This window comes from Pseudopipra pipra, chromosome 8 (genome assembly GCF_036250125.1).
Source record: "Pseudopipra pipra isolate bDixPip1 chromosome 8, bDixPip1.hap1, whole genome shotgun sequence".
NCBI lineage: Eukaryota > Metazoa > Chordata > Aves > Passeriformes > Pipridae > Pseudopipra > Pseudopipra pipra.
The window spans coordinates 16,322,856-16,348,346 of NC_087556.1; the positions used below are offsets into that span (position 1 = coordinate 16,322,856).

Below are 25,491 nucleotides of genomic sequence, written 5' to 3' on the forward strand. Positions count from 1 at the left end.
ATGCTTGCACATCCTAATTTTGTTGTCTCTGCCACCCTTTCCAGACCTTTGAAGATGTGTAGGGAAGGGGATGTGAAGGGAAATGGGCTTCTTTTTAATATATACCTTAGGAATGCAGTGTAACAAGAAGATATTCTTTCTATCTGAAAAATCCCTTGCTCATACTGTTCTCTGTCTTGGCTTGTAGAGTTACCAACATGCCAAGAACATGTCCTCAGTGTAGAAAGCAAAGTACTACTATTAATACAATATTAGTAATTTGTTAAACTAATTCTTTTTTTTTGTTCAGCATCCTTGATTTTAGTTACTGACAACTGGTTAAATGAAACTTTTAACAGTGTCCATTCATATTGTTGCCACTGTAAGGGATATGCTCATTTGTGTTGGAATGTAGCCATTGAGGGGGATCAGCAGTGAAGTGAATACACTGGTGGGATTTTCACCATATTCAATTTCAGTTGAAGAAGTTTTTAAAGAGAACGAAGTTTGAATGTTTTGTATATAGAGTTCTCATTATGTTCCAGAAGCACTGGGAGGAAAGGTGTCATGAGAGCTCCTGGGGCAGAATCAGCAGTGCTTTCCTGGTCTGCACCCAGCTGGCTTTTTTCATACCTGTATATGGAACAAATGTTTTAGAGATTAACAGCATCACTCAAGGCAAGACCTTAAATTAAGGAGAGAGATGTGACTTAGATAATGTTAAATGATGAAACTGCAGGAAATGCCACACCTGTCCATCTAAGGCTGAGAGACAAGAAAGACCTGTTCTGAAGGGAAGCTAAGAACCTGTCTTGAAAAATAAAGGAGAAGGAACCCAATTGCCCCCCTAAAAAATCCCCAAAATCCCAGACCAAAACTCGAGGAAAACCAAACTGCCCTGTGTGTTCAAAGTGTTTTTGACTCCATTAGAGGTGCTTTTGGGACTTCCTATGAGCACTGTGTTCCATCATGCTGTAAACTACACTGTGCAGTGCCATGATAAGATTTGATCTTTATTAGATTCAAATGCACAATTACTCGCTGGTTTTAAGACTTTTTTTTCTTGTAATCTAAATTAAACTATACCATTGTATGCTATGTCATTACAAGTTTGAGGAAGTATTCTTCCATATAGTACTGGGATCTCTTACTTCTTGATTTTTGCATTCTTCACAGAATTCTTTAACATTATTGAATTGTTTTTTGTTCCATGGTAAATATACTGTTTCTTTAAAGATGAAATTTGAAAGAGAGTTTTGGGTTGCTAGCTTCCTTTCCTTTTACCTAGTTTAGAGCCTGCATTGTTTCTCACTCCCCAGGAGTGCAGAGCCATTTCAGGACTTTCATTGAAGCAGACCAGGTCCCATCCATCAGTTCCTGGCAGTGAGGTTGTGGACCAGTTGCTAGGCAAGTGTCTTGGTTTCCATGAAGTGAGATTGATGATAACCAGAAAAAACACATTTCCAAAGCACAGCCATGAATGTTTTCAAGTGCTTGTAAATTATTTAATGGGAAGTGCTGAAGCAGGATGGAGTTATGTCTCACTGCTTTTTTTTTTTTTGTTCACTGAAATGAGAAAATTCACTAATGAAACATGAAACTTGCTCAGTTATCAGAGTGACAGAAATGGCGATTGAGTTTAAGTGCAGAGACTTTGTAATTCTTTCAGTTTTTATATACATATATAAAAAAGGTAACTGAGGAGAGGTGTTGTCTGTGATTCATGAAATATGAGACTTATTGCCTCACATATTTCTCTTCATTACCACTTTTCTAATGATTATTTGATATTCTAATAAAGACAATTTTAGGAGGGCTCTGAACTTCAGCACAGGGGGTCCTCACCCATGAATGAGCACCATGAGGACTACCAAAATAAAAGTAGCAGTAAAGAGAGATGGGCATTTTGCATCTATCTTAGATAATATGTCAACACTATAAATTGTTCCATTCCTACAGGCAGAAATGGCAGGGGTGCAGAGGTTGTGTGCTGGCTGTGCAGTGACAGCTGTGTTCTGCTCTCTTTCAGCTTAAAGCAGACAAAATTGTACCATTTGACAAACCCTTTCCCAGTTTACTTTCTGATTTCCTTATAAGGAAAGTAAGAATAGTTAAAGGAGAAAAATATTCAGGTTATTTCCAAATAATAGAGGTTCTAAATATGCTGGAGAGAAACTTTCTGTGATTACAGGAGGAAGTGATACATGAATCGTGACTCACTGCTCATTAGTGTAGATTTGAAAGAAAACTAAACAGACAAACCAGTTTGATTTTCTCCTTGTTTTACTGAGTTTAGAAGGCAGGAAAGCCAACTGGTGCACAATTGAAGGTTATCCGTTATCCTTTTTTCCCTCTTGCAGTAAGAATTGAGGTTTTCCACAATCTTCTGAGAAATCGTGAGGAAAGTTTTATAAGAAAGGACAAGCAGAATTTTGAGATTGACACTGATGAGGAAGGTTGCTTGTCATATGAAATTAGGTAGAAGGTGGAAGAGTGGTGTAGAGACCGAGTGGCCCTATATGAAAATAAGGGTAGAAGTTTTTTACTGAAACAGAGGATCTTGCATACAGAATTCTGTTCCTGTTTTTGTAGGAAGGGCACAGTGAAAGTTAAATAACTTCAGAAGATGTTTTGGATATTTCACACACACAAAATAAATGTGAGGTTTTAATCAGCTGGGAATATATACTGAACTTTCACGCATGTAACCTGCACTTTAGACAATAATGTGTCTTTATAGAACTGCTCATCCTTGCAAATGGTTACCCAGCTGATGTGTAAGTTATGAAAATGCAGGTTTATGGCAGCAAGTGAAGAGCTGGCTCTACACAGGAACTGTTTTTCCTATTTGCTTTGTGCATTTTCCCTCCAGCATGCTGACACAAAAATCATCTAATTGTTATCCGCTTGGATTTATGGAATGTAAAGTCCTTAAAGCATGCAAGTAACAAGTTGTTGCTGTTTAAGGGCTAAGGTGTTTTGAAAGAATTGCTTAAGAGAGAAAAGAAAGTGGCATGTGTAAGAAGAAAGTTTCTGAGCTGAAGTGAGAAAGTTAATTGAAAAAGGAGAAACAGGAATAAAAGTGAGGAAGTTTTAGCATTCATTGTATTTGCTTCAGGAATCAGATTTGGAGGAAGATCCAAGTGGGATTGACAGTGAGGGAAATTTACTCCTAAGCTCCCCACCCTTTCTTGGATATGTGAAGGGAAAGGAAAAAATACACAAAGGTGCATATGATTTCAAAGGAGGAACTTTTAGGATTTTGTCCTGTAGTCCACGTACAATACAAGTGTGTTCCTGGATCAAAGCAAGTTAAATGTTTGCTGTTTGTTTTCAGATAACTTGAGTCATATTTTGAAAATACAGTAGCTTAACTATCTTTTTGGGTTTTTACTAGGGTATCTTCAACCAATTTCAGTGTAGCAGTGAGAAGGTGCTGCCTTCTGATGCCCTGCGTACTGCTCTTGCAAAGACATTTCAGGATGAGCAACGCTTCCAGCTGGGCATCATGGATGATGCTGCTGAATGTTTTGTGAGTATAACTCAGATGGTTTGACAGGCACAGATGTGGCCCCATGCTACACAATCTTTCCTTCTGCTCCCCCTCTTTATTTTTTTTCTCCTCTGTTCCTCCTTTCCCCAGATTGCAAAAGGGTTTGCATGTGTGGCCTGGAAAAGTCCCTAAGAGATCCCTAAGCTAATGATTTGGGAATGGAAATACCAGTGTTAACCATTTTTACAGTTACTTTTGCTTGCACTCTCAAGTGTATCTTAGATATGAATTGTAAAAAAAAAAATTGCACTGCAAGAATGATCCAGGATTCTAGTTTTAAGGATCACCTCAAAAGGGTGAAAGGACATTTTGTTTGCCAGTTATTCTGAAATCATGTTTTCACAGGAAAACTGTTCAAGCCAAACTGTACAAGGTCAGAGCTGTTTTGCCTAATAATTAATCTTGACCTGTTTATTGCAGGCCTACAAACCATCCAAGCAGCCAATAGTGATAGTGAAAAGTGTGCTGCTGGAAGAGATGTCAGTAAACTTATGGTACCCACAGGTTAATGTTAGCAACTGTGGAAGGAGAGAAGGTCTTGGGACAAGACCCCCTGAGAACTTTAAAACAGATAGAGTTGTATGAAACAATGTCTAGCAAACATTCAGTGCTTTTGTTTCATATAGAATTTAGTCTGTCTCTTCATTTATTAGTTCTCACCCTTTTTGATAGAATGTAGATTATGTGCCATATTTCAAAACCCTTGTGGAATGTAGAAATTGGTTTGAGTTACTTTGTATTGATGAGAAGAAGTTAGTGTGAATCCAGTGATTTTTAAAACTGCAAAGCTGCTCTGTCTGTTACTTTTGGTCAAATCCATTGATGCTTGAGAAGTGGACAGAAGAATCATCAACAGAATCTTCAGCAGTGCTAGTAAATAAAATAAACCTGACATAATATTTCAAATCAGTAGTGGAGGCCATTTTTTTTTTATATCGAAGAAATATAAATTTCTTTGGGTTTGAGGCAACTTTCACAAATTTGCAGGAGCCTTCTGTTTTTGTAAATAACACTTGAAACGTTATTGCATCTGACATGCTCTTGTAATTTATATCTTAACTTTTTTGTCTGCATTTGAAATTATCTAATGCTTTTTTTGCCTTTTCTTCTTTGACTAGGAAAACCTGTTAATGCGAATTCACTTCCACATTGCAGATGAGACAAAGGAAGATATTTGCACTGCACCACATTGTGTTTCCCACCAGAAGTTTGCTATGACTTTATTTGAACAGGTGAGGTGATCTGTGCTTAGTACCAATCACCAGTTCTCAAGTTTCGTATTTACATTCCTAAACCATGCATTGCCCTGGTAAAAAGATATACAAACAGAAGTATTGCTACAGAAATACCTGTTTAATCTTGTCAATGTATTATATTTTCTTTCTTCTTAGTGTGTTTGTACCAGCTGTGGTGCCACCTCTGACCCATTACCTTTCATCCAGATGGTACATTATATTTCCACAACCTCACTCTGGTGAGTTGAGTTTTTCACAAGGAACTTCTATTTTTTTTCTTTTCCTTTCTTTTTTTCTTTTTTATCCATACTAGTATTGCAGTTTAACCTTTATGATCACAAGATCAAATGTGCAGAACATGATTTGTTCAAAGTTTGTGGAGCTTTGATAACTGTGATAAAGAACATGAGGATTTAATGAGGCAGAAGACAGCAATTTAGGCATGAATCAGTGTGTCTGCTTGTTTATAATCCTGAATCTTAATAACTGGAGTGGGAAGGACTCATGTACATTTTGCAGGACCTTAATATGTGAGCAGGTGATTTAAGAAAACAGATAAAAAAATTAAAAAATAAAAAATTATGTTGAAAAGGACCTTCGGATATCTACTCCATCCTCCTGTTCAGAGCAGGGCTGACTTCAAAGCTAAATCAGGCTGGTTGGGGTTTTGTGCAGCTGAATTTTGGAAGTGTTTAAAGGACAAAAATTCCATTACTTCTCTGGGCTGCTTGTTCCAGTTCTTAGGAACTCAGTGTGGAGCTTTTTTTCCTTATATCCAGTGAGAATTTCCTTTTCTGTGTCTTCTGCCTCTTGTCCTTTCTCTGTTTGCCTCTGTGAAGGGTCTTATTTATGTTCAGCTTGTCTACAGCTTTCTGTAGTGTTGCTCCTCAGCCACTGGATGCCCAGGCAGTACTGCTCCACTGAGTGTGCTCTGTCCAAGGTGTAAGACTTTGTATTCTTCTTGACTGAATTTCATGAGGTTCCTGTCACCTCTTTTCTCAAACCTGTCAAGATCCTTCTGGATGGCAGCACTCTCTATCTGGATATTGACTTCTCCATCCAGTTTAGTGTCATGTGTAGACTTGGTGTGGGTGTATTTCAGTTCATCATCCAGGTTGTTAATGAAAATGTTAAATAGCTTCAGCCTCAGTATTAACCCCGAGGAACACAACTCTTAACCATCTGCTGTTTGTTTTGATCCTCTGAGCTTAAAGGTCTGGTTAGGTTTTCCCCTGCATTGTATTCTACCTGTGCAGTCCACATCTCCCAGTTTGGCCTCAAGAATGCTGTAGATGACTTGGAAACCTCACTAGAGACCAAGTGATATTAACTGCTCTCACCTCCTCAACATAACCCATCATATGATAGAAGATAATCAAATAGGTCAGACATGGTTTGCCCTTGGTAAATCCATGCTGGCTACTCTACTCACCTTCCTGTCCTACATATGCTTGAAGTTGATTTCCAAGGGGATTGATTTGGTCTGTCATTACTTCAGGTGATGGAGTGAGACTGACCAGCCTGTAGTTCTTCAAATCTTCTTTCTTGGACAGATATATAGCTCTTGTTTTTTCTAGTTATTGGGGAAGTGCCCTAGTCACTGTGACCTTTCATTAAAGGAGATGGTGCACAGAGCAATAGCTGTGGCTCTATAGCAGATTGTTTGAATTAATGCTAGAGGAGAGAAGTCTTCTCTTAATAGGTAGTTTCTCAGTTAAAAGTTGCTTAAATATGGTCAAGGCAGGAGTCTGTTATTTGGTTTTTTTTCTTAAAATTTTTATTGGGATTAGAACTTTGTTTTTTGTCTGGCATGTGAGACCTGTAGTTACAGAGCCTGAAAAAATTGTCATGAAAACCACTCTTCTAATGCAGATCTGTTAAAAGCTACCACTTCACCAGTGTACCAGGAATACTGTAAAGCATTCCCCCTTGTGGCTGCTGCCTGCTGTTCTATCGAGCTGTAGTTTTCCACTAAGTTCCAGAAGACACTTTATATCAGAATATTATTTACTAGAAAAATGGGAAAATAATTATGTAAGTGGTATTCAGGATTTTATATAAAAATATATGAAATATCACAATAAAAACTGTTGCGTTATTTTAAAAGCACCCATACATAGTAGCATGTTTATTTACCGCTGAAACCATTTTAAGCTTAAACATGCTTTGAGCACTAGTATTGTGTACATATTACCATCTTTCTTTCAACTTGGACAGTAAAATAAATTGGGTACTTTGCTATTTTTTGTTTGCAGTTTTGTGATTAAGGGTGTTCTTTACTGTGTTATTTTACTACGGCTGTGATTGTTGAAGGGAAGCATTTTGAAACAGATATTTATTTGGAAATCAAGTATTTATCAAAATGCTAAAGTTTGCTTTTAAGATATAAATTTTAAACCCAACAGTGATCTGTTTCTGTTTTGAGTTGTACTTGTTTTCTTTATGCAGTATTATAAGGGAAGATGATGTAAATCACACTGAACAATGTGTGTTTTTTCTGTACTGCAGTGTTAAATATAAAAAGCGTTGTGTATTTTAAGGTTCTTAACTTTTAACGAAATGTAAGTGAAACATATACTGGCTTAATATGGGTTTGTTTTATTTTATTGTTAAACTTTTGTTTTTCCTGTTTTCTCTTTACTGAAGCAATCAAGCTATTTGTATGCTGGAGAGGCGAGAGAAACCAACTCCAGATATGTTTGGAGAGCTCCTGCAGAACGCCAGCACCATGGGAGACCTGCGGAACTGTCCAGTGAGTATCCTTACTTTTCTTTGGCTTTGAATTCAGTATCTCACAGTCATTCAATGAAGGAAGGGGAAAATTACTGATGATGGGTGCTTCTTTGACTGGACACAAGTATTGAAAACAGGAATAGATGTCGTGTTTGGGTGGAAACTAAAAATGAATGTTTCTCAGAGTTAGAAACCACGAAAAAACATGATGAGAACAAATAATCGGGAAATGCTTACGTTGCTCCCAGGGAATGGCCTTGAAATTCCTTCCTGTTCAAGCCTGTGTTGCTGCTAGAAGCACCTGGAGCTGAGAGTTGGTGAGGCCTCCAAGACTAGCAATACATGAAGCTGCAATAATGCTGTTTTCATCCTATGGTGAAAGTTCTTGGATCTTACCTAAAGAAATGGGAATGACAAAGAATTTGGAGGCCATGTCTTGTACAGGAGATTTCTATATGTTGGCAGTGGTTTTGGTTAGCTAGGCTTTTTAGAACAGTGTTCCACCAAAGTTCATCCATGTTCTCTAGTGATTATTTCTATTGAGGGCAGTGCACTTCATCTGTAAATAATAGCATGAGAAAAGTACTTATTTCTTTCAAAATGTTTTCAGCAGTACTGTGCTTGGGCACAGATAGCAGAACTTTTGTACCAGTCACTGTAATCATCTGTACAAGTTGTTGGAGTTGTTTTGCCTAGATGAGCTTCCCCTCACCTTCTTTACTACCTCTCAGTTGGAATAAATTGAACTGTTGACCAAACTGCTGTACCTGCAGCATGCAGCCAAAATGTTGATCGAAGGGAAAGAGAAAAGGACTTCCACTTCCCACTGCCAGAGAATATCCTGACAGTGAAGGGCTTACAGGCTATACAGTATATGTGCAAGAGCTAATCCAAAGGCAGGAAGCCTGACAAAAAATCTGAGGGAGTATTGGTTTGTTTTTCTGAGTGAGGTTTGGTATCCACGGTGTGGGAGTTACTGACTAGAAGGGATAGGCTGTAGTTGTCCTGAGTGCTGACTGATGGTTAACTATGTAAAAACAATTGCTGCATGTGTCCAGTGAATAGTCACAGGCTGCTATGCCTAAAAACCTTCATTCTGCTGTGCAGTGAAAGTCTGGCCAAATTCAGGTGAATCAAATCTTTGTATCAGTTAAGAAAAATAAAAGTTTTTCTTATATATATAAAATGCTTGGGTTTTATATATATCATAAAAGCTAGATTTCTAAAGCAAGAGCTTAATATCTTGTTCTGCCTTTTAATTTGAATATGTTCAGATCCAGGACTTTGGATAAGCATGCAAAAAGAGTTATGATCAAACTTTTTTTTCATATTGATTAATAGGTAGGGCAAGAAACAGCTGCGTAATTGCTGCTTCATGTAACGCTACTGTTAGCAGTGAAGCAATACAGACTTTACCAGGAATGGCTTGTGTGCCTGTTCCCTGGTGGCAATGTTAAGTATTTCCATTTTATACCATCCCCCCCCAATTTATAACTCTGAAGCCTTCACTTTTAGTCTCCATTGAAACATTTTTCTTTTTTTTTTTTTAATACTGGCAAATAGTTGCTCACTGATTCAAAGAAAAGAAATTAAGATATTGTATTGTCATTTAAAAGATTAATATTAGTCCAGCTATTTTATCACTAGAGCATGGGAAACTTAATAGAAATACATTCTTGGTCTGGGCAAACTGTGAAATAATCAGTTGAATAAAATTGCTTACCAATATTTGCTGCTGCTTTCTTTTTATACTCAGGAAATTTTTCTATTGAGTCTTAGCTAAGGGTGGCCTCAAAGCCATGCAAGAGAAGCTTTTTTCAGGATGCCATGTTCCTCCTGTCATGCTGAAAGTGCTTTTGTTAGCTAGCTGAAGCTAAGAAGACAATTGGAGAGTGTAAGATGTATTTGTCATGAGGTAATTCACAGGATTGCTCATACTTTGAATGACCCTTGCAAAATATGTGTTACTAAGGTCATCTTAATATGAAAACGTCTTACCTACATTTAAACATCACAGTCCTCTACATTTTCTTTCTGTTTTTTTAATTTTTCATTTTTGTCTCCCATTGATGATTGGGACTGAAATTCTGGTTAATTTTCTAGATTACTGTGGGGAAGAGACGCTTTGTGATCTCTTCCCTGGTTGCAGTGTCAGAAATTATTATATCCAATTGTGAAATTGGTCTCTGTAGACAAAAGAGACTATTCTTGCTATGAATTTATTTTTTTTTTCCTGGAATCTTACAAAGGTACCTTTGTGACCTGCCTCAGGGGAAAAGTGAACATTGCAAATGGACTTTGTCATAGTTTTCATCATATCCCCCCTCCGTCGTGTCGTCCTCCCCACTTCCCCCTCACTCTTCCCCCCCCCCCCATAAAAGAAGGAGATAATGTTTAGGAGTGAGGGGAGAGTGGCCACTCAATAAACACTGGTAGTTATTAAAAAAGTAAAAAATAGGAAGAGAAAAGGAAATAAATGCAGAACTCCTATGGGTTGGTAAAGCACCTCTTGATCTCCCAGCTACCCTTCTCATATTTATATCAGTACTGACTTAATTATCCTGTCTGAGAATGGAATGCTTGAGGTACCCTGGAGAACCACTCAATTTTAACAGCAAGGCAGCGCCTTGAAAGCTTTTCTGACACTGTCATATAAAGCATGGGTCTCTGTAAATGCAATTTTCAATCTGAGATTCTTGTCAAAAGAAAGTGAGCTTTCCCTCCAGTTCCTAAGAATGTTATTAGAATCTTTCATGTATATTTGCTTATCTTTTTTTAAATAAGCTCATTTTTGTGCTATATGTTTTAATCATTACCAGTAGTATGAGTAAGAATCATCAGTGTTCACCTGAAAGCTTGTGAGTGCCAGATAGCCTTGATAGCACACCTCATCTGTGACATGACTAGCTCATACCTGCACACTGAGCATATTATATCTGCTGTGTTTTACCACCACCTCTCCAGAAGTTGTACATCTGAAACTCACACTTCTTAGTGCCTTGCCCTAACACTGTAATAAGATAAGGATTATGTTCAGTGTTTTGTTTTATTTATATCCTCAGAGTAACTGTGGGGAAAAGATCCGTATTCGTCGTGTGCTGATGAACTCTCCACAGATCATCACCATCGGTTTGGTTTGGGACTCAGACCACTCTGATCTGGCTGAGGATGTGATTCACAGTCTGGGAACTTGCCTTAAACTGGGAGATGTGAGTTTTCTGTATTTTGGCACTACCTACAAAGGCAGTCTTTCTCATGGTGGGCTATAGCAGAAAATTGAGAAAAATATAAGGTCTTCACCTTTATCTTTTTGGTGTCCATAAATAGAGAAATAGAGGGCAGAACCAAGGATCTGACTTGTTTCTGAATGCCTTAGAAAACCTGTGAACTGTATATTCTTGAGTTTCTGAAGTGTCTGAAAATGTAAAAATATTTTGAAGTGAAAGGAAATTTTGGATCAGGGTTGTGCTATTTCTATGAAAATACATATGTGGGCTTTCATTTTGAAGAACAGAAGTTTATTTCTAGTTCTTTTGAAGACAAAATGTAGTTGGTGGTGTTTGGTTTTTGGTTTGTTTTTTTTTAGCTTTAGCTCCTCTTTTCATTGAAATACATGGTCATAACACTTAAAAGTTATTTGTAACTGAGCAGTCTCTGAGAGATGGTGACTGGCACTGTGTGATTGAATGACAGACTGAATTAAATAGGATCTAGAGGTTTGTCACCTGGAGGATTCACTTATTCTGCATTGGCTGGTGCTTTAGAGTTGAATTACTGGTATACCAAATTGTAGCTGTATCTTATTGTAGCATTGAGATAGAACATAAAATAATACATATATATACACACACACACATAATAAAAAAAATGCACTGACCAGTGCACAGTATACCAAAATCAGTGTGAATTGATGGAAATGTCGTTATGAAACAGTGTGGTCCTTGCATGATGAATCAGTAAGGCACAAAAAAAAATGAGACCTGTGCATTTTTAAATTAATAAAATTCAATTAAATAGAAAAGATTTTTTTTTTGTTTGCTGAATTCTTTTGACCTACTAATGTCTTCAGTTCATCTTTTATGTACTGGTGTCATAAATTGGTCCCTTCCTAAGTCAGAATAAATGCCAGCTGTTTACCATCCAAACTGCTTTGTTTCTACAAAGAGGAATGAATGTTCTAAACAGGATTTGATATAATCAGCAAGCATGACACAGAGAATACAAATTTTTGAAATAGAACCACACTTCAAATCCTGAAAAAGGTATTATATCGTTGTTGTAAATGTCTTTAAGTACAGCCACAGACTCCAAGTCTTACTCAATTCATGAGCATCTGCTGAGTTGGTTGGAGTCTGTTTCTGCTCTGCCTCTCCGTGTTTGCTTGAATATTGCTTGATTACTTACTTATTGCCTTGTTTTCCCTGTCTTTTGAAGTAAAAACTGACACCTCTCTATAGTACTTTGAGGTGTTTTAACATAAAGCATTACGTAAAATTCTGGGCATTTTATTAATTTCTCCTTTCATTTTTCTTACCTCTGTTCTTGAAGCTCTTCTTCAGAGTAACTGATGACAGAGCAAAACACTCAGAGCTGTATTTGGTGGGAATGATCTGTTACTATGGAAAACACTATTCAACCTTCTTCTTCCAAACTAAAATCCGCAAGTGGATGTACTTCGATGATGCTCATGTCAAAGAGGTGAGGAAAAAAATGTTTAGGAAAATAATAAATAATCTGTTAGGAATTTACTTGCATGTAGATCCATACTGTTTTCTACAGATTTTGAGAAATTTTTCGCTGGTTTTCCACTCAGAATCCATAAATTTGTTGCTCCTTTTTTCTCAGCAAGGTGAAGTATGCTCAAAAAAAGCATACCAGAAATCTCAGAAACCCTAGTCTTAGTTCTGTTCTGTTGGCTGCCAGTCTTGGTTTTATGCTGTTGTTTAAAAACCTACAGTTTGCTTATGCACACAGCTAACATACATTTCTTTCCCCTGCTGACAAGCAGTATAGCTATTTAGTGCCTGCTTTTGGACTCTTTGCTGGAGTATCTACATGCCAGTCTTCCCTAGTGCTTGCTGCCAACAACAAATTTTCCGCTTCTGCTGTTAGTGCTTTTTTTTTTAACCTTTTCACCAAGCATGAGGTCCTTGACATTAAAGATACCAGTGCTGGGATGTTGGCATGCTGTTATTGTAGCCCATTAGTTTGTTTGGCATTATTTCACACCACTCTCCTTTTTCCCTTCTAGTCATGGAACCACAAAGATGAGAGAGGAAAATTTTCTTCTGTAGTCATGCCAAGCACAGTCTCATAGGGAAAAAACTCTAATGCATTTGTTCAGTTATACTTCTCTGCAGGAAAACTTTGCCAAGGATAGGTACTGCAGTGCTTTTGTAGAATACACATGTATGGAGCAAATTTGTTGAAAGAGATATTCAGTGTATCAGGTGAAACTTGTATTAGTACATCAGGAAGATGTTTGAGATTAGTATAACTACATGAATTACTGCCTGGCCTGTCAATGCTTGCAGAAATATTCACACAGTGAAGTATTTAGCTTTGACTTGAATTTACTGTCCTGCTGTCTTTTATTGTTCATTTTGTTTGTTAACAAATTCTTTTCTGCTGATGAAAAGTTTGAACGTCTCAGAGGATGAAAAAATGTTTCTTATGGAAAAAAAAAAGAAAGGAAAGGATTATTTTTGTAGTTGTACTGTAATTTGTTTAGACATAAGATGTTGAATACCTTGATTTTAGTTAGATTGGTTCAAAAGCTTTCTTGGTGAGTCCGTGTCAGTGCTGGCTATAGAAGGAGTTAAACAATGTCAGTAGAAAATCAAACTCTGAAAGAATTATGAGGGGGAAAAAGAGAAATTATTATAGAAAATAATGACAGAAAACCTTTCTTGGTTTTTTTTGTTGTTGTTTTTGTCAATTCAGATTGGTCCAAAATGGAAAGATGTTGTGACAAAGTGCATTAAGGGTCACTATCAGCCTTTGCTGCTGCTCTATGCAGATCCAAGAGGAACTCCAGTGTCAACACAAGACTTGCCCCCTCAGGTGGATTTACAGCAATATAGCAGGACTTGCTATGACAGTGAAGACTCTGGTAAGCAATCTGGGCTGTGTGCCTTGTACCTTTACGCTGCAATGCTGCGTGTGAAAAGTTTCTCTTCTTTTGAGTGTTACTGTTAGCAGAGGTCCTTATTGCTTGTCAAAGCTGATCAGGAATTCTGAAGAGGATTTCTAGTGTTTCATCTTTGACCTTGCTTGGTCCAAGACTCCACTGATTGTTTGGTTAGTAATCTTTTCCAAAAAAGTGTGGAGAAAGGAACTGGGGAAAAAAAAAAAAGGGAAGGACCTGGTATGGATGTAGGGCAGAACAGTAACAAGTGACTTCACTGATTGAGTTCATAAATTCATCAGCAGTTTTAACAGGGAGGGAATGAGACCGGAGATGCAAGAACACCAAAAATTAAAGGAAGCTGCAGAATTAAGCTCTGGGGGGAAGTTAGGGAAAAGAAATATTGAGGAAACATCATAAGTGAGTCCTTTTGTAGGATGGTGAAGGGATTTTAGAAGGGGAAGAAGTACCATTTTTTTAAAAATAGAATTGCTGCAGCTAATCTTGAGCCAATTGGTTTGTTTTTTATTCAGAGAAAGCAGTTCAAGAATGAATGGATGTGGGGAAACTGAAAGGGAAGAGATTGGCAAACGCTTATGCCCATAGGTCATGTTTACTACTTCATTTCTCCTCGTCTGTTTTGTGTCAAAAAAGATCTACAGCTATAGATATGTAGCTTCAGAGGTTAGAACTTGGTCTGCTCAAGATACCAGGAGTAGTCTGAACAGGTTGTTAGTTTGTTGATGTTCTAGATCATTTCGGACATTTAGTCACACTGTTAGGGATTGAGGCCTCATATAAAGATGAATAAGTAAATTCTGAGAAAGATATTCAGTTTTAATACAGACAGGATGAAAATAAAACCTGGTTGTATGTTATATTGTAATGATTTTGCAAGATCATAAACATGCAAAAATTGAAGCAGAGAATATCCTCAGTTACAGATGGGTTTATAAATTGCCAAGAGCAGCAAGGTGAGACCAAAATCACAACCTTTCTTCCAGGATTTTAGCCCACTTATACAGCTGTAATTCCAATAACATTTTGTGGTTTTCCTGGCTAATTGCTAGCTTTATGCTTCCTGGCCAGTGAATCTGTAGAGAACATCTACTGTCTTCTTATTTATGTGTTGACAATCTACTAGTAATGAAACAAATCTCAAACACCTCTTAAGATAATACAAATAGAAACACCAGCAAGATGACCTTCACTTCTCACTTGACAAGATGCCTTGCAATTTACAAACCTGTCTTCCTGTTCCAAAAAAGAAAAAGAGTCTGGAGGAGAGCTTTTAGTGCTTTGTATCAGTTGTGAGCACTTCTGCAAGCTTCAGCTGTGAATTTGCCTTGCTGACCTCCAGGAAATACATAGATAACTCTTCTGCTTGTTTTCTCTGCAGTATCTAATATTGTGTTTTAAAATGACTTCAGGAAGCTGAATACAAAAAAATACATCTATGAAAAGGTGTTTCCTTTCAGATAAAAATCAGAAGGCTCTAGTGAGTAACCTGGTCTTTCATTTCAAAAACACTTGGTGAGTCCTCAAGGCTTACTCTTGCAGTCTGTAGTGTTCAGCATTGATACCAAGTAGTTGAGAGAATTTGTGAGATATTGTAGGTTGAAGTGCCAGAAGAATTCTTACCCTGTATGTTTTCCTGTCACATTGAAGTGAATTATTTTCTAGGCTTGTTGATAGCCAGACTTTTCTACTTTAATATACCTTTTTCAGAATGACCTTTTTGTCTTTTAAGTGTAATTACAGCTGCCTTTGGATTCTTCAGTGTTACCAGATGTCCACAGCCCATAATTCATTAACCAAGAGATTGCTTCTTCTTAAGTTGTTGATCACTATATTGTACCTGAGCTTGTGTCAGTGGCATCTGATAAATGTATCTAATCACATCCAGATTTAATACTGCAAATTATGGAGGAAAGATTGTCAGAAGATGCTGGTACAAAATGTTGTGCAGCTGAGTGCAAACAGCTCCACTTCATGTTTTTCATTTCCCGTTGAATAAGGACTTCAGGATGCAAATAGTTTTCTAGTTCTCAGTTCCACAGCGCTGATTTCTGTTGCTTACATTCACCCCTCTTTCTATTACTGTCATCTCTGTTAACAACTGTATTCTGTATTTCTTTAGAACAACAAGGTTTTAACCAGTAAGGAGGTGGGGGGAAGTTTCTGACTTCAGAAGTTCTAAAGCATCATTAAGTAGGACATCTGCTACAAGACTTGTTCTCACCAAAAGTGTGAAGTGCCCTCAGGCTGAATGTTTGCATTTAAACATAAGAATTACTTCCTCCTTTAATTTTTTTTCTTCTTCAATTTCTCCACTGAGAAACAAGTATGAAACAAATATATGGTATATTAAAGAGTATATGCATCACATATGTAAAATGGCCAGCAGTCTTCAAACTGTTTGAACTTTTTTACTTTTACGTACTGAAAGTGGTGGGAGAAGGTTGTCTTTTCCTCCTCTTTTAGTGACTTCAGGAATTACTGTACTGAAGTTAAATCATGATGCTTTATTCTTTACAGTAGGATCAATGCTAGTTTCTTGAGAAGGAATAGGTTACTTTGCTTTAAATAATACTCTTTCAATATAAAGTTTTTACTGGATAAACTTTTGATTCATAATAGATGAAACATGTTAATTATTATAACTTGTGACGTTCTTGTTATTCTTATCAACACTTTGTATTTGACCGATTTTTTGACTTCCCCTGAAGAAGTGTATTTCATGTTGTAATGGCACTTGACAGTGTTGAAACTTAACAAGCAATAATTTCTGTATGGTACTATGTACTTTCAGTCCAATGGATGTAGTTTAATTTTGCATATTAAAAGGATTTGATAAATTTGAAGTTATCAAAGAGGAAGAAATGAGGGTTTGGAGAAAGACTGACACACTCTCACAACTTCAAAGGGAGAGGACCTTTCCCATAAGCTCTGGTGTCCTTGAATCTGAGTTTGTATGCTTGGTATTGTGTTTTTCCATTAACTTCTTGTGTAGTTGCCTCTGTTTTCTCTTTAAGAGCTGAAAAATATTGAAATTTGACATTGCTTCCTTCCCCAGGGAGAGAAGCTTCCATCTCGAGTGATACCAGGACAGATTCCTCTACAGACAGCTATCCTTATAAACAGGCACACCATGAGTCTGTGGTCAGTCACTTCTCCTCTGACTCCCAGGGGACAGTCATCTACAATGTGGAGAATGATGCAGCTTCACAAAGCAGCAGGGACACAGGTAGCAGATGCCATTACATCTCTGTGATTGTTGTCATTAGATAAATGCAGTGGATTCCAGTGGAAAAAAAAGAAATATATATACAACCTATAACAGAATAGTGAACAGTGTTTAGTATTCTAAATGTTTTTGATATTTGTAACAAACTGTTGGCATTCACCAAAAAAGCACATGATTTAAAGGTCTTGTTGGCTTTTGTAGACTTGTATCTAGCCAGACAGGCCTTTACAGGTTTGTTTTTCTGTTATCCACAATACAATCTGCTCTCTTTGTTGCATAATTCTGTGAGTTGGAGTCTGTACAGTGCCATTGTAGGGTTTGGTAAGTTCTGTGTGTGCTCCTTATCTGCGGGCAGTTACTTCATTTCTGGAGTTGCAGCTATCTGGGAAAGGCTCTTTCATCACCAGAATCTGTCATACTTGGGCACTGAGGACTGTGTGTGAGTGTTGGTAGGATTTACTGCACCAGGGAGGAGCATAAGTTAATTTCCTCCTGTGCCATGTAAGGAAAGTTAAATTGGAATAGGCAGTGAGAAGACAATCTGTGTATATGTTCCTTTGGGCAGCTGAACAGTCTGCCTGAACACTTTAGTTGAAAACAGGTTAACTGGAAGTCTGAAGGCTTAGATCTCCTCTGTTATTCATGGCCAATGACCCTAGTCAGCCTGTGTCTGCATACAGTAGCTTCTAACACCACTTCTGAAAACGTAGTGCGTAAGTTAAGGTCAGACTTCCATCATCAGAAATAGGATCTGCTAAGTCAGTTTGAAAGGCTATTTTGTTGCACCTTTAATAGATTTTCTAAGACATGAGAGTTGAATCAGCAGCCATCAGTTACACCAGAGTGTCAAAGCTATAATTTTGCTTTCTCCTTTTAGTTGCAAAATTGTTGCTCTTTTGCATGCATAATTGGTTCATTTGAAACAATCTATGGTACATCAAAACCTAAAAAAAATATTTCAAACTTATTTTATTTAGCATTCTTTGATTCTTCATCAGAGATCCAAGTAACTGTAACACACAGATTAAGACAGACCAACAGTCCTTCTAATGTTTTAGCAAATACTTAGGTACCAATCGTAGTCTTAGGTAGGGTGTGAGAAAGGAGAGAAAGTTGGAGCAGAATTTGAGTGATGAGGAAGCAAAGTATATGTTTATCTTCAGAGAACAAAGACAAAATGGAAAATGCTTGTGGCATATTTTTTAAATAAGTCTGCAAAAATGGCACAGATTTATTGGATTAGGTTCCTCCCTGCAAAACTTGCCATGCAGAAGTCAGCAGAAAAGGAGAGTTAAGGGGGATGGTCGCAAACATGTAAGCATGAAGTTCAGCATGTAACCTTTTGTTCTGTCATTTTTAGTGACTTTGTCCTTTTCTTTTTCTTTCTTCTCCTGTTGATTCTATCCTGTGTTATTCCCTTCAGCTTAGCCTGTCTCTCCACCTAAATTCAGTTGTCCTTATCTTCCCTGATTCAGCCTTAGCTATAGTCAGCCTGTCCCCTTAGCTAGCCACTTGTCTGGGCATTTCCCCTCTTTTTTTACCTACCCAAAACCTTTCCAAAAAAGTCAGTGTGCCAACTCATACAACTGCTCAGTCATCAAATGCTGATCCGTGGGGCTATAAAGAAGCCATCCACATTTGACCTGTCAACTGAATCGTTCTGGGCAAGAGCAGGATTCTTCATTTAATGGCCATTTACCCACTACTCCAGTCCAGAAAATTATGGACCCTATCCCACATCATCCTCCGGGGAAGGACCACCATTGGGTCGTATGACCTCAGGCTCCTGGGTACTTCAGAATGGGGCAGAAGAGTGGCTGCATAAGCCCTCTGTTTGCTCCTACCAACCTGTGCTGCTGAGAAAAATGTGCGTATTCTGGCTGCCCTATTCATGCAACTGAGATTTCAGGGGGAGGGAGTAGGGGGTGCTCTGTCTTAACCCATTTGATTTCATTTTCTTCTTTAATATGCTCTTAGACACGTGCACACAACTCCTACAAAAACAAACTTTTCCTCTAAATATCACTGTTTGCTTATAAAGCCATCCCAGCTCTGGAGGATGAGGTGTTTGAGTGATACATTGAGCAAGAGACATCTTTTAAGCTTGTTAGTGAATTTTAAAAAGTGAGTGTAAAGTGTTAGCTAATATCCTTGGGATTTTAATTCTTATATTCATGCATTATGTTGGATTTAGTTTTTGTTTCAGAGTGTCCAAGTAAAGACAACAAAGCCTGTGTTCTGCAGACTTCTGATTCTTGGCCTCTTCCCCATGGCTATTAAATGTCTGATGACAAAGGGACAAAATTTGCGGTTTTTAAAAGGAGGAGAAAATATTAATGCAAAGCTAGCAGCCTTTATTCTACAAGGCTAAGCTGGGCTCAAAGTAGTCTATGCAAATCCTAAGTTAGTTCTAGTAGCACTAAATTTTGTCAAATAATTTCTATTATGGTAGTTGAAGGATGCTAACCAAGCAACCCCTATCAGGTTGAGTTGTTTAAGTAGAGAAGTTATGCATGCTGAAGTGAAACATAAACCTCTTCTGTCTTGAGAGGAGACACTACAAGGTATAATGCTGTTCTTGCAGTCCCTGAAAGGTGTGTGACAGTTCATGCTGTGAAGGGAAAAATAAATTTATCCAAAGCACAGTCTTGTGTTCAGTCACCTAAATGCTACACATTTCTCCCTTCACTGCCAACATTTCTTTTACTTCCTTAATTTCTTTTTTTTTTTTTTATAATCTGCTTGTTTCTAAAGAATTTGGCCACAAAATCACTCTCCACTTGGCAAACGAATAGAAGAGCAAACCTTTTGTACCTTGCTTTTTGTTGTTTGAATTCCTTCTTACTCATTTGTTGTAGTATCTTTGTAGCAATTGTAGTTGTAGTGAATTGGTTTTTTTAACTGTTGAAGGTACAATTTTACGTGTAAAATCTGCTTTAAATGTTATTAATTTTTATGTTAACCTCTAGAGAAGGGAGAAGGCTCAGGAGAGCCAGCTGTGAGTGTAGTCTGGGGGTTGTTACTCCACTATCCGGCAGTAGGGATTTTCCTTTCCTATCATCCTACGCAAGGGGAAAGTTTGTGATATAAAGGCTAGAGAAAAGTCTTTGTAGCTTATTCATAAATTCCCTTCTTATCCTGCATCTCTGCTTGGGACTCCTCACGTGAGTAAAGCCATGCGTGTGTCTGTGCTTGCAGGTTTAGGACTGTGAATGTGTGAGAACCATAAAATTCAGAAAAGGCAATACAGAAAACTTGTGATGTCAAATACTCTTAATTCACATTTCATGTGAGGAAATGGGGAGTAAATTAGTAAATTGTGTGCAAGAGAAAATACTGGCATTCAGACACATAAGCTGTAGTAAGGGAATGTGGTTGTGTGTCAGCTGGTCCATGTTCATGGTTTGTGTGTGTGCTCTTAGCTTGTGGCAGATGTGAATTAGCTGGCTTAGCCCTTGAGAGCCAAGTGAGGCTTCTTCACTGTAGACTAATCTGACTCAGATTACTTAGTGTTTGCTACAGGCAAAGAGAGTGTATTTGGATAGTTAGTGCAGAGCAGCTGATGATGTGCAGTGATTTATTATTAGATGGTAGCTCGTTCATGTGTTTGAGTCCTTATTTAACAGAGTAATGTCAAGTAAGCTGTCCTCAGGAGTTTCAGGTTCATGGTCATTAAAACTGAAAGCAAGAAAGTGGTGTCCTTTGACTGTTAGAAGACAAGGCAGAGTCAACCTTTTCCTTTCCCTGTGGATAAGTGTCATTAACCAGAGTCCTTGGAGGGGCTCTATTGCTCTTTTATGACCTTAAAAAATGGAACATACTCCCCAAGACAAAACCAAAAACTTATGGATACAAAAACTTATCTGAACTTGCCAGTTAGCATTGGAGTGTCTGCAGCTCCTGAGGAGCAATAGAGTCCTGCTGCTCTTAGCACAGTGAGCACCTGATCTGAAGGCTCTTGTCATCTCTACTGCATTCTTCTGTCCTTCCAGGCCACTTGACTGACAGTGAGTGCAATCAGAGGCATGTTTCCAAAAAGAGCTCGCTAGCAGACCGCAAGAGGAGTTCTAGCCGGTCTCGGCGAAAAGGAGATGAGGCTCAGTCATCAGGATACCACAGTGAAGGCAAGAGATGTTACTTTATTTCAAATATCAGTATCTCTGAATGTTTTTAAGATCCTCAGTGTGTGCATGCGTTTTGCTCATTTCCCTCCTTGTTTCTTCTGTCTTTGTCTGTATTTAGTCCTGTATTTGCTTTTTGGTTGTTTGGTTCTATTTTGTTTCATTTGTTTGATTGGGGATTGTTGTTTTTCTGTTATTTTGTTGGTTTGGATTGCACTTTTCAAAGTCTTCATGAAGATGCTGCAAGTAGGTCTGCTCGTTTAACTGAAGTTATTTTTGTGGCTTTTGCTGTCTCTATAAACTGCAGGAGAAACCTTGAAGGAGAAACAAGCCCCCAGAACTGCCCCCAAACCATCCAGCAGCACCAGCAGGCTGAGGGAATTTAAAGAGACAGTGAGCAATATGATCCACAGCAGACCACAGCAGATTTCTCAGACCGTCCAGAATTCCCCTCGTGGAGGGAGTACTGCGGATCAGGCAGAAACACGACCCTTGAAAAGCCTCCCTGTGCACTCTCGAGACTGGGATGTGGAGAGTACCAGTAGTGAGTCTAAATCCAGTTTGTCTAGCAGGTACCGACCAACCTGGAGACCCAAAAGAGAGTCTCTGAATATAGACAGCATCTTCAGTAAAGACAAGAGGAAACATTGTGGCTACACTCAGCTTAGCCCCTTCTCCGAAGAAGCAGGTAAGAGTTTGAGAAGAAAGATTTATTTGAGTCCGTGGAAGGTGAAATTCTGAACATGGAATTTAGGTCAGTGGTGAGTCGTGTCTGTGAAGGCTGGTTTCTGTGTGGGTATTCATATTGCATGTATGACACTTCTGTTTGACTTCTGTGTGTTACATTCCTTGTGTAAGGAAATAATAAGGGAAGCATAGTCACCTACCCTGCTTAAACAGACACAGGGCTATACTGCTAAGTATCTGGAAGTTCATCCAGAGTGTCCTTTTGTCTTGGTCTATTTTTTTCCTCTGGTTCATCATGGTATTTTTACATGATGGCTCAGAGTGTGGTGCAGAAAGTACCTTGTGTATCAGTGGAGTGTTCTTGTTGTGAGGATAAGAGTTGGCAGCCAGTGATGATTTATCTGTGACTGTTCTACACCACAGAAACTATCAACTTGTACATAGAGACTTTGTCCTCAGCTTTGGTTTTGGAGGTTGAAAAGAATTGGGAAGCATAAAGGAATATGTATAGGGAAGGTGAAGGGGAAGAGAACCCAGCTCCATGGAAGGAAAGCAGACAAGAATCAAGTGAAAAGACTGAAATATGTAAGAAAGAATTTAAAGAAAAGCAAACCAAGAAGAAATTTCCTGTCCTCTCTGAACTGATGTTATATAAGCCTCAACAAATCATAAATGGTAAAATAAACAATGTAAAAAATAGAGCATCTGAAGTAGATATGACAGAGTACTGGAAATACAGTTGGGTATACTGTAAAATTATCTTTTACAAATACAAAATATTATGGGGAGGAAAGGATTTTCTTTCCAGACTTGATTGTTACCTTGGGGGCAATATGGTAAGTTATACAAAAGGGGGAAGATTCAAAACTAAATTCGTTTAACAGATTATTCTTAATATTGCTAGGAATGCTGCGAAAGTATTGGGGTTTTTTTCTGCTTAATACTGTGAATTTTTACACTAAATTAAGGATGGTGCTTCTGGTTTAGCCATAGTTGAGAAGCTAACGTGTATGGATGTTTTGCTGGTATTGAAGCTTGCAGTACCAAGCTATATGGTTTTGTCTTGACAGGTAAAGAACTTACTGAGAATGAGGTGAAGGAACACGCTGTTCACGAAACAAGGTCAAGCCAGTCCAATGTGAGATACAAGCGTGGTGTGCTGGGCCGGGGCACCCAGCACCATATGGTGGATCAACACCCTCATCTCATCCAGAGGATGGAGTCCGGCTACGAAAGCAGTGAGCGCAACAGCAACAGCCCCGTCAGCCTGGACATGCCCTTGTCTGAGAGCTCAAGCACCCACAGGTAGATTTCAACAAACCTTATGTTTTGAATGATTGAAGTCTCGATTTCTACGTAGAACATTTTTCAAAACGCTACTCCTAGCTTGTAAAACACCTCTATTGGGGCAGGGGAGAAATAGTAGGGAAATGGGAGCCTTTTCTTGTCAGTATATTGATAGCTTACTGCTAGTGAGAAGGGAAAGAGCAAATTGAGTGAGAAATGTTGTCTAAAATGATGCATCTGAAATAGTTGTACCCTTAGTCTAAGGTTTAAAAACTCCATTAAAATATAAAACTCTGTGCTTGTCCTTTGAGTAGCTCATAGTCCTTTTTGTTTCGGTTAAACCATTGCTTCATAGAAGCCTTGTAAAAAATGAGAATTCAAGTCTCGTGAAGAAATCTTTGTTTTTAGACATACTTTCAATATCTGTATGTAAAGTCTTTGACATTTTTAGACACACTTGCAATATTTGCATGTAAAAATAAATAGGCAGCACACTGTGTGTCTCTCCTTGACTTAGGAAGCTTCAAGCAACCACACACTGACACTGTTTATGGCCAGAATAGTAGATGTGCAGCTATAAGAATTTGTTGAGAACAGTTCTCAGACCACAGCTTTAATATACATTGCCTACTCTTATGGAGGAGAATAGAATTATTGTCCTCCTACTTGTTAACATCCTCTTTCTCTACTTCTCCCTAGATTTTCTTATAGTAGATTTCTTTTAAAATTAAATTAAAGTGCAAGTAAATGTTTATATGTGGATACAAAAAAGGTAGATAAAATTTCTCCTGGAGAAATTAATAACATGGTAACCTGTAATGACTCTCTTTTTGGAGGGACGTTCATATGAAGCGAGCAGGTGCATTTGTTCCTGCCTGGCGTAACATCCCAAAGTCTCACAGTAGCAGCATCTTGGAAGTGGAGTCTGCTTCATCAATTGGGAGCTGGACAAATAGCCCACACACCATTGGGAATGGTAAGATGCACTTCAGTAGGAGTGGTTATGCAAGGTAAATTGTATTGGAGTTGTTTTTTTTTACTTTCTAGGTGTTTATCTTCACAGTGAAGTTATAAGGAAAGGAAAAAGAAACATTGAGGAGCATAACACAGTTTCACAAGATAAAATTTATAAGATTTACCAAAGGGGATTGCAAAAAACTTTGTTGGAATATTCCTTGATCATGTTGCTCTGGCGTCTCTTTTGAGTATTGACTTAACTGATAAAATAAAGCTCTTTTTCCTGTTTGTTCTTATAACTCAGTATTCTGCCTCCCAGGGCATAACTCATGATAACTTAGTAGAGTCCTGAAAAGAAGCTCATAATTCTGTACAGATTTCAAAACTCTCAGAAATGTGACTGTTTATTTACAAGATGTTTGGGCCTAAGACTGAGCTTTTCTGCAGATATGCATTCTGCTTATGTGTCTGCTTTTGTATCCTGAGCAAATATTTTATTCTGGAGAACATCTGGGGAAGGGAAAAGGAGGAGAGGAGACACTTTTTGAATACCTGTAACAGTTGAACTGAGAATGAGGACTGATTGATTTCTGCTGTGTAGGATATTGATATGCTTTTTCTTCCCATTTTCATCTGCTTTATGCAGTTAGGTGAAAAACATCTCACTTCGAATCCATTTTACTTTCAAAAGCTAGTGATCTGGCTAGATTGACATAGCATTATTTACAAATTACAAGCACAGTAAGAAGCCTCAAAATTTCATCATCAGTTTCGGGTTATCTCTTCCGATTTTTCTCTCTGTTCCATATGCTGTTTTCTTGGGTCAGGGAATCCAGAGGTGGGCTGTGCTTCAGGGGAGCTTGAAGCAATACTGTATTGGGTGAAGTTTTAAAAGTAAAATTTAACATAGCAAAATTTACAATCTGCAGTTCTGTGGTCTTTGTCAGACTGTTATATTCTAATGTTATTCTCCACTGATACTTTGTCTTTTAAGGGATGCTCTTAAGAGATTTAACTATCAAAAAGTTTGGGTGGTTTTTTTTTTTATTTTGAAGGTGGAGAGATGTTTATTCCTTTGAAGAGTGAACTGGATGAATTGCAAGAGGAGGTGGCAAGGAGAGCACATGAGCAAGAACTACGCAGAAAAAAAGAAAAGGAAATGGAGGCAGCAATGGGCTTTAATCCCCGTCCCAGCAGGTTCATGGATCTAGATGAACTGCAGAATCAGGGTAACTTTTTGACTGCAGTATATTTTGCAAGATGGTAGTGCTGAAGTTGTTTGAACTTGTAAGTGTGGGTGTCTCTCTCCATCCCCCATAACAATTTTGTACCTTCAGTTAGTGAAATACCATCCATTTCAAACCTGTGAGATGTGAAAAAACTATTTGGTATTTTGACCAAATTTCCTCTTAAATGAGAAAACTAATGCAGAGGTATTTTTAATATATTTGCATCTTTCCATTTTTACAGTGACACATGCTGTTAATAGTATTGATATCTAGATTTAGGTATAAGGCTTTAACCAGCATCTTGGAATGAGCAGGGCTTTTTGTACTTTTCAGGCA

At 38.0% G+C, this 25,491-nt stretch overlaps 1 protein-coding gene across 2 annotated transcripts in view; it reads left to right on the plus strand.

The window, feature by feature from the left end:
* LOC135418407 (inactive ubiquitin carboxyl-terminal hydrolase 54-like) overlaps nt 1-25,491 on the plus strand; it is a 61,445-nt gene that overhangs the window by 33,406 nt on the left and 2,548 nt on the right. The window contains exons 4-16 of one of the 2 annotated variants that reach the window (XM_064663780.1): nt 3,377-3,511; nt 4,651-4,764; nt 4,924-5,006; nt 7,414-7,519; nt 10,563-10,709; nt 12,049-12,198; nt 13,444-13,612; nt 16,704-16,874; nt 20,867-20,998; nt 21,303-21,683; nt 22,753-22,987; nt 23,806-23,945; nt 24,982-25,155. In XM_064663780.1, the coding sequence (XP_064519850.1) occupies nt 3,377-3,511; nt 4,651-4,764; nt 4,924-5,006; nt 7,414-7,519; nt 10,563-10,709; nt 12,049-12,198; nt 13,444-13,612; nt 16,704-16,874; nt 20,867-20,998; nt 21,303-21,683; nt 22,753-22,987; nt 23,806-23,945; nt 24,982-25,155 (2,137 nt within the window). Of the gene's footprint in view, nt 1-3,376; nt 3,512-4,650; nt 4,765-4,923; nt 5,007-7,413; nt 7,520-10,562; nt 10,710-12,048; nt 12,199-13,443; nt 13,613-16,703; nt 16,875-20,866; nt 20,999-21,302; nt 21,684-22,752; nt 22,992-23,805; nt 23,946-24,981; nt 25,156-25,491 lie in introns of those variants that run through there. The other variant, XM_064663781.1, reaches the window with a different exon arrangement.